The 13,258-nt window shown below is 32.3% G+C and overlaps 1 protein-coding gene across 1 annotated transcript; it reads right to left on the bottom strand.

Moving 5' to 3' along the window:
• Positions 1–663: 663 nt before the first annotated feature.
• On the bottom strand, positions 664–9,928 carry promL (prominin-like). The gene is made up of 7 exons (XM_080168891.1): positions 9,542–9,928; positions 8,836–9,016; positions 6,571–8,482; positions 5,577–5,740; positions 4,545–4,665; positions 1,422–1,560; positions 664–844 (listed from the first exon to the last, which is right to left on the bottom strand). Exons 1-7 carry the CDS (start codon positions 9,700–9,702, stop codon positions 685–687), a joined length of 2,838 nt encoding a protein of 945 aa, XP_080025017.1. The 5' UTR covers positions 9,703–9,928; the 3' UTR covers positions 664–684.
• Positions 9,929–13,258: the final 3,330 nt, after the last annotated feature.

The following is a 13,258-nucleotide window of genomic DNA, read 5'->3' as shown; positions in this document are numbered from 1 at the left end:
ACATATAATATTTAAGAACGCCAAAATTCAATAAAAAGAATAATACCTACTATATGTACACTTATGAATTACTTAAGAATTATCTAAACTTCACCTTGAAATACAAAACATTCAAAACTTGTTACATTATTTTCTTCACTTTTTTATATTTAACTTTCTTATAATCTAGATATGGTAAACAATATATGTACTTTAATGTGTAAAATTTATACAGTGAATATTACTGTGTAGCTAAATGTACATAACAGTACAACATGATACAGTAAAATCTAATTGAGAATTTTGTACAAAGTAGTAAACCCTTAAGAATTACATTACAAATCAAATTTAAAGAAGAATTTTTATTCATCAAATCGAAAATTGGTTCAAATACCAAATTTTTTTTTTGACCAAGAATAAAGTTTTTTTATCTATATTGCTTAAATTCCTTTATAATGAAAACATTTAGTTAATAAGTCTTAATACTATAAAATGTACAAGAGATCTTATCTCCTTAAAAATTAATAATACTAGAACTGGGTATCATTATATATATTTCATATAAGAGCTTTGAAGATTTTAGACTCATTACTATAGCCAAAAATCATGAACAGCTAGTTTCATAGTAAAATTTTTCCTAAATTAATAATACCCTTTCACTCATGTTTCGACTACAAAGGAATCCTTAACTTCAGAATTAATCATCTAGTTGTTTGGGGGGCCAGGGTAGTAGTAGGGCGGCGGCCTTTCGTAGTCAGAAGACGGCGGGATGGCCTCTGGCGGCAGGTTTGGGTGGCTTGAGTAACGGGGTGGCTGCACTTCATCGTTTCCGCCGCCATAGTTTCGTGGGGCGATATCTCTGTACCTAAAGTTTTAATTCAATTAAAAATATTTATTTAAGTATTGAACTAACTGGTATTTCTTAAAAAAAAAAATTCCAAAGCAAAAGCAGGGCAAGTGGGAGGGGTTTAATTGAGAGCCAAATGGGCCATAGGAATCTATTTTGAAATTAAGTTTCAAAGCACCAAATTCTCTTTTATTTTAACAGAATAATAACCACCAACCATTTATTTTTAGTAGTGAAGCTGCTCTATAATTCACTTCGTCTGTCCGTAGATCCGTCACTACGTTAAGCAATGCGGGAAATGTGATTTTTTATAGGTTGCTTTTTAATTTACTGCTGATTTTGTGTGAAAAAACCCGTCCTCCGAAAAAAGCATTCGGTATACAACTCACGTAGACCGCACGTCTGTGTCGGTCATGCCACAAAATACATGTGTTTTTTTTATAATGGTTTAGTGATTTTCTATTTTTTCTATTTTTTTCCCTTTCTTCTTCTTTCTCTTTCATTATCTATCTACTTTTAAAGGCAATCAAACAGTAAATATGTATATCCTCATATTGTTTATCCATCCATAATTTATTGTTAAAAATATACAAACCTCTGCTGTGAATTTGGCGTTGGTCTGGAGTGAGTATACTCTGGTAGGAAAGATGAGGGGTTCCTAGCGTGGCCCTTCCTCTTACTCTTGGGTGGCTGCTCATGGGTATGGTCGAGTGGCTGGCTTTCAACAAGGGGACCTACAACAGGACAATTATCAACATTTGACAAACAAAATAGAATTCAATTGGTCAAAATAGAATTAAATTGGTATTAGAATTATAGCTGTTTTTATTTCCTTGTATCATGAAGAGTATGAAAAGTACTAAAAAAAAATTAGAGCAAATCATAGAATTTATCACTTCGGAAATTTTCTGTAATACGATACACGATTTTTCAGTACAGATCAGACCGGTTCCAAACTTCCAATCAAGCGAGTATTCTTAAAATATTTTTCTTCATATACCAAATCACTTTCAAAATTTTCAACGATTTGTTAACTAGATTTTGGTAGATTTTTTTGGTTTGTTTGAATTTATTGTTTAAAATTTTTATGCTTGATTAGAACTATTGAGTTTTTACTGTAAGATTTTGTTGAATTTTTCTAATCGATTCGCGCCTGGATAAAGGATAAAGGGTCGTTATTTATAAATCCACTTGTTATCGTGAGAAAAAAATAGGTTTTAATTTTTTTCTTGATTAATTTTCTTAGGGGCGGGTTCTATGCCTAATGGCCTAAAACCTGCCCTTGACCTTAATAAGGTTTCTAAAATATTGTACAACACTGTAAAATACTAGCTACCATTCATAATCTATAATACAAAGTAGAACGATGTCTGTCTGTTTGTTTGTCTGTTTGTCTGTCTGTTTGTTTGTAGCGAAGGATATCACTAACCGCTGAACCGATCGGGTTCTCCTTTACAGGGTAGCTTCTCATAGGTCCTGGGAAGGTTTATAACTATTTTCTTGGGGGGTGGGACACCCCCCCCCCCAAAAAAAAAAATGAAAAATACCCCCCCAATTTTTTTAAAAATCTAAAATACGAAAAAATTGGTTTGATCAAACCTCTTGGGGCAAAGCCCCTAGAGAGTAAGGGGCAAAGCCGCTAGTTCTTTATAAACTATTGTTAGATTGTGATTCCTACTCTACTTTTGAAATTATAAGTCTAAAAAAAGAGCTAGACAAAAAAAAATCGCAATGCAAATTAAGAAAATGGGGTTAAAGTCTAAAACTTGTGTGTTCAATTGTAAAAAAAAAGAAAAATATTGCCGAATTACTCATTTTCTAAGGAAATCTTATCTTTTAATTACACATTTGTCATTTATGTTAAACATAATAATGCAATTTTAATAGTAATACTTAGCTGTATAAATTTTTTGAACGAAATATGACGGACATAACCATTAATTAAGACAACAAATAAAAGGAAACAAATAACTATTTAGCAGCTGCACTATCTAATTCTTTGGATATCTTGCATAATTTTGGTAAATGTTTTATCTTTATCGAAATTGTATCGCTTGCACTTTCTGTGCAAAAATATTAAATTGGAAATTGCACGGAAAAAAGGAATAAGTCAATAAATACAAAGGGGGGAGGCTGATGTGCCACTTTTTTTGAAACCAAAAGTAAAACGCGCATGATCTCCGTCCATAAAAGAGTTATAGCTATAAAATTCGGCCCAGCAATTGCTTTTGTGAAGAACAGTATGGAACTATGAAGAAACGGCGGCGGAACCGCCGCTCCCGCCGAAAAATGCTATTTCCCGCCGATTTTTTTTGCCTTTTTTCGCCAAATTAGACAGTTCTCAATCGTCTAATTTTTTTTCTAAGGGCGATTTCACTTGGGATGGTAGTGGTACCCTACCCCAAATAGTTATAAACCTTCTCCGAACCTATGAGAAGCTACACTGTAAAGGAGAACCATATCGGTTAAGCGGTTAGCGAGATCCTTTGGTACAGACAGACATTTAACTTAATTATAGGATAAAAAAATTTGAAAGCCCAAAACAGTTTTAAACTTAAAAATGTTTTTTAGCCAATTTAAATGTTCCAATATCTCTGTAAAATTGTCATATCAAGCCCAAATTTGCAAACAAGAAACTAGTCCAAACTACTTTTCAAAAGGGAGAGATCATTTGTAGATGAATAATATTCTACACCCTCATTTATCAGAATATCTTTTTAAGTTCATTTTTCCTGGAGTACCTAATAAATTCATGTTTTATTTTATTGATATTTTATAAATATATTCTAAGATGTTTTTTTTTTACTTTTAAATTACTTATTCAAAGGTATAGATAATTATAAAGAGCACAAGTCAAATTAAAAGTAACAAATTTGCAATCAAATGTGCAAAAAGTAAATGTATCCAACGATAAGACTGATGACCAAGAAGTTTTTAAAGATTTTAGGCTATTTACTCAGGGAGTAAGGGAGGGGACAATGGATCGAATATTCAATTTTTAAGTAGTCTCAGACTTTGGGGACTGGCTTAAAGGGAATGTGCACGAATAAAGCAGATTCTTACTGATTTTGGGGACTTGCGCATCAATGCCCCGCTAACTAGCTGAGCTAGTTTTGAATATGCAGACAGAAAAGTTTGTTTTTTATCGCTGGTTTTAACAAATATTTTTTCCCAAGAAAATGTCTTTTCATGTATAGAAACTCTACTGTGATATTTATGTATTAAATAATCTAAGAACCGCTTGAATTTTGGGGTCAGTTATAAATATATTAGAAGGGTTCAGGTAGTTCTAAACAAGATTTTTCTAGTGATTAATTACAGAATGTTTACTACATTGTGATGTGTTGATAATTTAATTTTCAAGTAAATGATTTTTTTCTTAGAACTAATTTTGTTCTAAATTAGGTTACCATGATCCCCTTACAATTTTGGTAAAATTTTCTTGAAAAATCTGGTTTTCGTTGCTTTTCAGCGAACCCTCTTAAATTGAATTAATTGCCCATTGTCCCCTCCCTTACTCCCTGCTATTTACTTGTGAGTAAATCGCCTCTCCCGCCTCAAAAAAAAAAACATATACTATATTTTTCTTTTATGCATAACAAATTAATAGTAGGTTTTTTCTATTTCAATACTTGCTTAAAAAGATGACCAGCTTTCGGAAAAAAAAGAAAATCTATAATAGAGTAGATATTATGTATTTTTTGTTGGTATTTCTCACCTGGATAAGGTTCAGATTTTCTGTAGAGGGATACCAGAGACACGCTGAGAACAACACAGGGCAGGTACAGGAACATACACAGTCCCAGTGCTGCCCAAAACCCGTTCATTGGATCAACCACCTGATATGAATGTATTGTATTTTATTTTGAATTTTAGCATAATCTACTTACTGACTGTCTATAAAGAAGAACTAACTATTATCTTTATTCTTTAAAATGTGCTTTCCATTAAATTGCCTCAAACTCCCTTACCTTATTTTAAAAATAAATAAAAAATAAGAGGCGTATTTTTTTTGCCTATGCCTAACCCTCTCAGGTGGGCTCTAACCCCGCAGGGCAACCAAATATAACATAACCTAACCTAATGTAATAAACATACGAAAAACTACTTCCACAAACCCCCCCCCCCCCCCCCACCCCCAAATTTACAATTTTATTTCAAAATGGCAATATCCATCCAATCGTCGATCTATAGGTACACTTAAACTAAAAGGTACGGTATGCAAAAAAAATGCGTAGATTTTAAATTTCAAATTGCTCGGCTTGTGTTAATAGTACAAAAATGTTACGCATGCCGTTAGAACCGCTATAATCTCAAATTTTTGGAAATATAAGAACGGTTCCTGTGCGGCAAATAATCTAGGAGCTAGGTGGTAAAATGTCCCAAACTTTACTCGCAAGTCAAGTTTTAAGTCAGTTGGTATATTTTAACACGTAGCTTCCTAACTATACGTAGCCAAGGAATCGTTCTTATATTTTTTATATTGAAAATTAAAAAATCTGAAAATATAATGAGATTTAAAATAATAAAAAGATGAATTTTAGATAAAACTAAGGTAAAAATATAAAGTTATAAATAACGCGTTCATTGCAAAACATTAGAGAAAATTTCCATTTATTTCAATATACTTGAAATACCAAGACTTCTTAGCAGTTCTAACGGTATGCGTAACATTTTTCTACTATTAACACAAGCCGCGCAATTTGAATTTTTAAAATCTACACATTTTTTTACACACCCTTTACGTTACCTGATTGCAGATGCCAACAATAGTAGCGTTGATACTGTTAGAGATAGGGGCGCAGTACCCAACCTCATGCAGGATCTTATTATGAACTCTGTCCGAATATTCGTCCACTAGGTCCAGGATTTCACCAGAAAATTGCTCAGATAGTTCGGTGATCAATGTTGGTCCTGAACAAATATAGAAGTGTGTAACATAATCTTTTCTCTTACAATTGAGGCTTGCTTTCTTTTTCAAAGATTGACAATGAGAGGCGCAACTACAATAAATTAAACAAGCAAACAAAAGTTATAAGTAAAAGAACAATAAACTGTAAAGCAGTAAAGGAATCGGTATTCTTCTGAAAAAATCAGAATAGTTATTTCTCGCATCGTATTATAAACAGCTTAACGCGGTTATAAAATGTGTAAGTATAAGATTGAAAAATTTTATAAACAGCTTTCCGCGGATATAAAATGTACAAGTATAAGATTAAAACCAGTTTATTAGCCTCGAGATGCCGATGTACATTTTTGTATTCGTAGAAAACTTTGTATAATACGATGCTAGACATATTTTTTTCGTATGAATGAGAACTGGTTCTAATCCATCGGATTTGAATAAATACGAGAAAATCTATTATCAAAATAGGAAGAAAATTAGATATAACAGCATAAAAATAAATCACTGTACATTTACGAGAAAGAGGTTTCAAAGGGACTCTGAAACATTTTTGACTGACAAACGATCGGTGAGACATAGGTTCTGATAAAATAAATAGTTATTATATTAAGCTATCCTACTAAAATGATTAAAGGGGAAAGTATGTTGTGCTAAAATTCCGTAATGTGTGAGTTTTAGGGCTTAAAAACAGTACCTACGCATATTTCGTAAATATTATTGTTCCAATTCTATTTTTAAGCCTTATAACTCAACTTTACGGAATTTTAGCACAACCTACCTCCCCCTTTTTCTTTCTTTTCGTAATTATGACTGTTGTCAGTAAAAGTAAAAAGTTTACCTTGAGTTTGAAGATATTTGGTGGCACTGTTGGCCTGAGTGATCAAGGCTGTTATGGCTTCTCTTAACGACGAATGATTGAATTTCATATTTTTCTCAAGATCCACGACACTGGCCTTCAAATGGCGCAGGGTGACCTTCAGGTCCATGGCAACTTTATTCATTCCCTCGAGCCACAGGGCCTGATTTTCTATTTGTGTGAACAATTTGGTACTGCCCACTTCTTTCCAAACTTCTTTTAATTGCCTTAGTTTATCAATAAATCCACGTAAATCTATCTTTGTTATTTCATCCTCAAGCAGACTTGTAAACTTTGAGAAGTCCATGTCAGATATTTTAGACTCTGCTAGATCCATAAGATATCTTTCAGTTTCTGTTGATAACAATCTAATGTTTTGTAGGTCATCAAGTTTGACTTTGTTTTTCATGTTTTCAATATACTCGCCAATGCCATAGGATTCTCTCCAGTTTGTGATTTGATCAAGATTATAAACCTTTTCCAGGTCAAGAATCTTGAACATGGTCATATTTGCATGACAACGCTCAAGTAGGTCAATTGAGGAGTAGTTGTTCTTCTCAATGCCACCGTTTGTCATCATATCCCTGAGTAGTGGCTTGAAGTAGACATCATCGAGCTGCTTAAAAATATCAGATTCGCGGGGGTTGCCGGCAGTTTCACAGATGACTTTCTCCGCGGTTGTTCCCAGCAGAAAATGGGCAGTTATGCCAAGGATGACAACAAAGGAGAAAAGGAAGAAAAAGTATACTCCTGTTATGAGACAGTTAGCTCCGGTGCCCTTGTTGCAGCATTCATCCTCATAATATCCACCTGGTCGTCGACCACACATGCCGTAAAACAATCCAAACACAAAGCAAAGCAGTATCAGAGCCACGAGGCAGGCTAATCCTAACCCAATGTAGAATCTTACTTCAAATATAATATCTCCTTGTTTCATCAGTTTAGCATCCTTGTGAAGAGTGCCTATGTCGATGGATTTCAGAGCTTCTTGGATGTCACTGTTTTTATTCTCTAATTCTTCGCCACGTTTGCGCATTTCCTGTTTAACTTTGGGCTTGATGTCATCAATAGAATCTGCAATGAGCTGTTCTATGTTATCAAACTGTTCTTTCCCCCTGGTTACTTTCTCCTCAATATTATTTTGAATAAGTTGGGATATTTCTTGCAGTGTGCTGTCTAAATCAGGCATTTTAAATTCAAAGCTGACAAATTCTTCGGCCAACGCAAGGTCCTTTTCAAGATCATATTCTCTGAGAAACTCCCTACATCTTGAATTAGAATTACAATCGGCTAGAGCAAGACCTAATGCTATCTGAGACTCGCTAAGACCATCTCTAAGCTGAGCAACTCTTTCCTCGAGGATACTTGTATCTGTAAGGATATCTTTAAGGTTACCACGAATCCTTCCGAGTCCTGACACAATGTCAGTCAGATTATTAATGGCAATAGCTTGAGTTACTTTGGCAAGATTGTCTTTGAGAATAACACCGGACTCATCCAGAATTTGTCCCACAACAGCCTCCAATTCCTTGTAGTTAGTGACCAGAAGTGTGTTGATTGAAGATCCTGTGTGTTCAATATACATTCCCGTATCGTCCAGAGCATCATCAAAACGTGGTGACAACTCTTTGGTGCCTTCATAGGAGTAATAATTGGTGGCTAGCGCACAAACAACTGCAAACACCGAGGCCATGACAAAAATTGATACAAAGACTCCCAGGGTGGCTCTCTTGCACGCGTCTGACTTCTTGTCGTAGTGAGTGTCGGGGTAGGCACCGCAACGGCCGCAGCAGCGACAACAGCAGAACCAGAGACCAATACAGGGCAACAGAAAAGCCAATACAACGCCAAAGATGGATAAGGTGAGGACGCCAATATGCTGCATCATAATATCCTAAACAGAAAAATTCGTTAAAAATACCTAAATTAAAAACATTAAATGATATTAAAAAATGATTTAAAATCTATCTTTGAAAAGATTAATGAGTTGTAAAATCGTAATACAATGAAAATGTGTTTCAATTTATTAATAAATCATAAAACATCTTTATACCTAATTTGCTGACGTAAAATAATGAGTCAATTTGTTATTGTTATAAGATTTATAACATTTTGCAGTAATACAGAGCACATTTTTGGAAGGTATCATCGTTAATTCAAAATTGGTATAAAATCTATATTGCACAGCTCATTAGCTTTAAAGATGTTTTCATATCTTTAAAATTCCAAAGAATTTTAAAATCTTACCTGCCAATGATCAATAAAAAGCTGTTGGGTTGGTTTTTCTCCCTGTCTTGCGACTTTATCAATGATGGAGATATTTAGGCTCGGCGGTAAGAAATGTTCGCGTTGGATGAGATCAATAAAGAGGTTGGCAATCATGTAGACGTGCTCCATGCCCATGGGATTGAAGGTCGAGTCACTCCTGCAGAAGAAATGGTAATTGGTTAAAACTTTTTAAATTAACCTTGCAAGTATTCATTGTACTATTAGAAAATTAGATATATATATTTTAGGTGGAAAATTATAAAAGTGTTTAATACATATAGAAAAAAATGTACGAAAAGAAAGTTAAAGGTTTAAATAAAGATTAATATAAAAGTGTAACAAGAAGCTCATTTAAACAAAATATCAAAATCTTAATTTGAAGTGTTTAACGCTAGGTATTTTTTTATTCATATATGCTAAACGACAAATGCTTTAAAAAGTCTATGAGAATTTGACACTCAGGACACAATTTTAGGCAAATAATCGAGCTTTGAGTTAATTTCAAATGATTACATGTTTAAAGAAATGTTTATATGATACTTTAGCTTTCAGGGATGTTTCTAAGAGTAATAAACACATTTTTAGCGGTATCTAAAAGTAGATTTCTCCTGACTATCAATAAGAACGGTTAGAATAAAACAATCATGAAGAACGTGGGTATCTTTATAATCAATAAACATTCCTGTAGTTGGGTGTAGCAGGCAGAGACTGATATATAACTGTATGATGAAGCACACTTTCACTTGTGCTCGTAACAGGGCCATCCCCTGCGGACTGCATTTCGTCAGCAGTGGTTAAGCAAACTAGGGCCAACAACAATAGGCCAAAAACAGCTGAAACCTTCATTTTAAATTGGTACACTTAGTTATGGTATATTTTGATATAAAATGAACTGTTTCACAATGTCACTGGCAGTGAAAAAGTTAAGAGTTGTGCTTTAATTTTGGTACAACAATTGTATTTCTCTTTGGCATCGAATATATTATTTTATTCAGAAATTTTTCACAACTAATTTGAATTAAGGCTTTTTTTCACACTAGCCTGTTATATAACTCCTCCCCATTTTCATTTTTTTCCTGAAATTAAAGTACATAAAAAAATTTAATATTTCTAATCCTGAATTAAATATAGAGGGGGAGGTAGGTTGTGCTTAAATTCCGTAAAGTTGTGATCTTTTATGCTTAAAAACAGTAGGTAATAGAATGATAATATTCACTAAATATGTGTATTCCTTATTGAAATTAAAGAACTATAGTCCAAAAATATTACCTGCTAAAAAATATTTAACGAATATTATCGTTCTACTACTATGTTTAAGCCTTAAAACTCACACCTGTACGGAATTTTAGCACAACCTACCTCCCCCATAGTAATAATAAAAATAAATAGGATTTATACCTATTTAAATTACATAGTATTTTAAGCCAATATTTTTTTAAATTCATTAAAAAGCAAATTAAAAGAACTACCCATGTAAAATTTAAATTAAAATACAGATTTATGGCCCAAAAATTTATTTAGACAAACAATTAAGATTTCAACATTTTCGGAAAGTTGAAATTTATACAAAATGAATAATCATATATATTAAAAATTATTAGGTACATATTAACTATATAATAAGATTCTCTTTTGCAAAAACGAGGGTTTAAAGTAAAAAAGACGTTTCTTTTATCAAAATAACCATCATATACATATAAAAATAGTTCACAAAGAAGTAATAATGATAAAAATGTTGATAATACATGTAATTCTTACAAGAGGTGTCCTCTTTATTTCTATTTAGGAGTCAGCTAACCATTCAATTAAAAACAGAGGTGCCACATTTTACAGAAAAAAACAGATTAGATTTATTAGTATACGTTTAATTACCCAGTCAAACATGCGTCATCTCTCCAAAAAAATTAAATGACAATTTCAAATTCATAGAAATGATAGGAATCTTTTTTTCATTGAAAATGAAAAATAAATGACCAGCATTTTTTTTTCATTTTTGTAATTTTCCCCCAAATGCCAGAAAGATGAAAAGAATATTTTTTTCATTGAAAATGAAAAATGAATGACCAGCATTTATTTTTCATTTTTGTAATTTTCCGAAAAATGACCCGGCATTAAATTTTCATGTTTGACTTTTTCCAAATTATGCCAAGAATCTTCATATCATTAAGAGATGAAAAATAAATGCTGGTCATTTACTTTTCATTTTTTTGATGAAAAAAACATTCCTGTCATCTTTTTTTCATCTAAATGACTTTCATTTGATTTTCATGTCATTCTTTTTTTCTATATTACATGGTTAGAAAAAATCCCGCTAGAGGTCTCAAATTTTAATTTTAAAAGTGGGAAAAGTTAAGTAAAAATAAATTTAATTAAAATTGAGTAATTATTATGTTATTAGAAAATATAACGGAAATATTTTTGAACATGAAAGGAATTTTGAACATTCATTTAAAATAAAGAAATCTTATTTGAATTACAATTTCAATTAGTCATATAAACGACTAAATTCAGTGCCATCTACAACACATTTATTATAGTAATATCTCTGGCCATCATACTTAGGTACATGTGGCAAGTCCTCGGATGCTGCTTTACATTATATATTATTTCCGTAAAAAGATGACCTGGCATGTAAATTTCATTTCTCTACAAACATGACTGTCATTTAAAAGTCAGGTCTCCACAAAAATGATTGTCATTTAAAATTCATTTCTATAATCATCAAAATCGGTGCCATTTTAGAAGGGAGTTGATTCTGAAATATCCCTGATTTTCATTTTTCTGGCATGATGATTTAAAATGAATAGATGTAAGCGAAAAAGATGAAAATTAAATGAATTTTAATGAAAATGTTAGCTGGGTTAAGAATTAATATTTTTTTAAATTAGCAGCTCCGCTCCCTAGAAGCCTCTGAGGGCATTTTCGATGGGGAAAAATGCAGACCCCCTGTATTCAATTTTATTATATAAAAAGACCCTCCCCAAAATAGTTATGAACCATAACCAGGACCTATGAGAAGCTTTATTGTAAAGAAGAACCATATCAGTTCAGTAGTTACGATACTTTTGTACTACAAACAGACAAACCCTGTAACTTTTATGAATAGATCTATTGTATAGATGTTTATACAGACTTAACTACCTCCCTTCCTTTTTCAGAGACCTCTTTCGTCTGTTTCTTAATTATTTTCTGCTACTTCGCTGTATTAATATAAGCCAATGGTTGATTTTCAACGACCCAATAGAAAGGTTACACATGGCGTTTGTGATGGGGAGATACAGTTCTCCCTCTAGTGTTTTACTCTAATATTTTATAAATGGATAATATCTGATTTGATATGAAATATGAAAATTGTTGACACACGGCACCTCTGTCTTTAGTAATAGTTTATAAAAAGTAGCGCGGCATTGTGCGCTAGGACATTCAGGGGTAAACATATCAATAAAAATATTTATTTTACAAATTTTCTTTTCTTATTCTACGATAAAAGGCGTAAATAAGAAATAAAAGTCATTTTTTCTATCTTTATTTTACCCCTGTTATTAAAAAAGAAAACAGGGGTTAATATAAAATATTTATTATTAAAATAAATTTTTGATCCATTTTAGTTTAAAATATCCAAAAGACAGAAAAGTATTAAAATTTTGGATCTACTGCAGTTCACGGTAAAATATTGCTGGTAACGAATATTGCTAAAAATTTATGAATTTTAAAGGCTGCTAGCTGCCAAACGGCTGAACGTACAGATCATACCCGCACAACATTTTAAGCGGCTTAAGAAGGCCTACAAATAATCTTGAATAGCCAAGATCCAATGATGCACAGGGAAAGCTTCACTGAAGAAAAACCGCGTAAAATAGGTCTTTTTCGCGCATTTCTCTGCACTGCGAGATAATTATGCATTATTGATTTATGGCTATTCCAGATTATTTGTAGGCCTTCTTATGCCGCTTATTACAGTGTGCGGGCATGATCTGTACTTTCAGCCGTTTGGCAGCTAGCAGCCTTTAAAATTCATAAATTTTTAGCAATATTCGTTACCAGCAATATTTTACCGTGAACTGCAGTAGATCCAAAATTTTTATTTTGTTTTCAAAATTTTTGTAAATATATTTACCCTGCTGCCTACCTGAATTTTATTTTGAGTTTTTTACAATCAAAACAATGCCTTTTTGTTTTTATTTTGAATTTTGATGAAAATAGGAAAAAATACGAAGTATATTTTAAAAAGAAATATTTTTGTAATGATTTTTATTTAGTTTCTAATAAGAAATAGATGAAAAATCCTTCTTTTTAGTTCTGTTTTATTGAAAGATCCAGAATGTTCATTTTTAAAAGTAAGGATTTTAATATATTGATATCGTGATTTAAACAAATTAATCTTAGAATAGGTTTTTTAAAC

The sequence above is a fragment of the Acartia tonsa genome, chromosome 8 (assembly GCF_053477335.1).
Source record: "Acartia tonsa isolate MP-2025a chromosome 8, ASM5347733v1, whole genome shotgun sequence".
Taxonomy (NCBI): domain Eukaryota; kingdom Metazoa; phylum Arthropoda; class Copepoda; order Calanoida; family Acartiidae; genus Acartia; species Acartia tonsa.
Note: the sequence above shows the minus strand (reverse complement) of the source record. Positions and strands in the feature narration are given on the sequence as shown.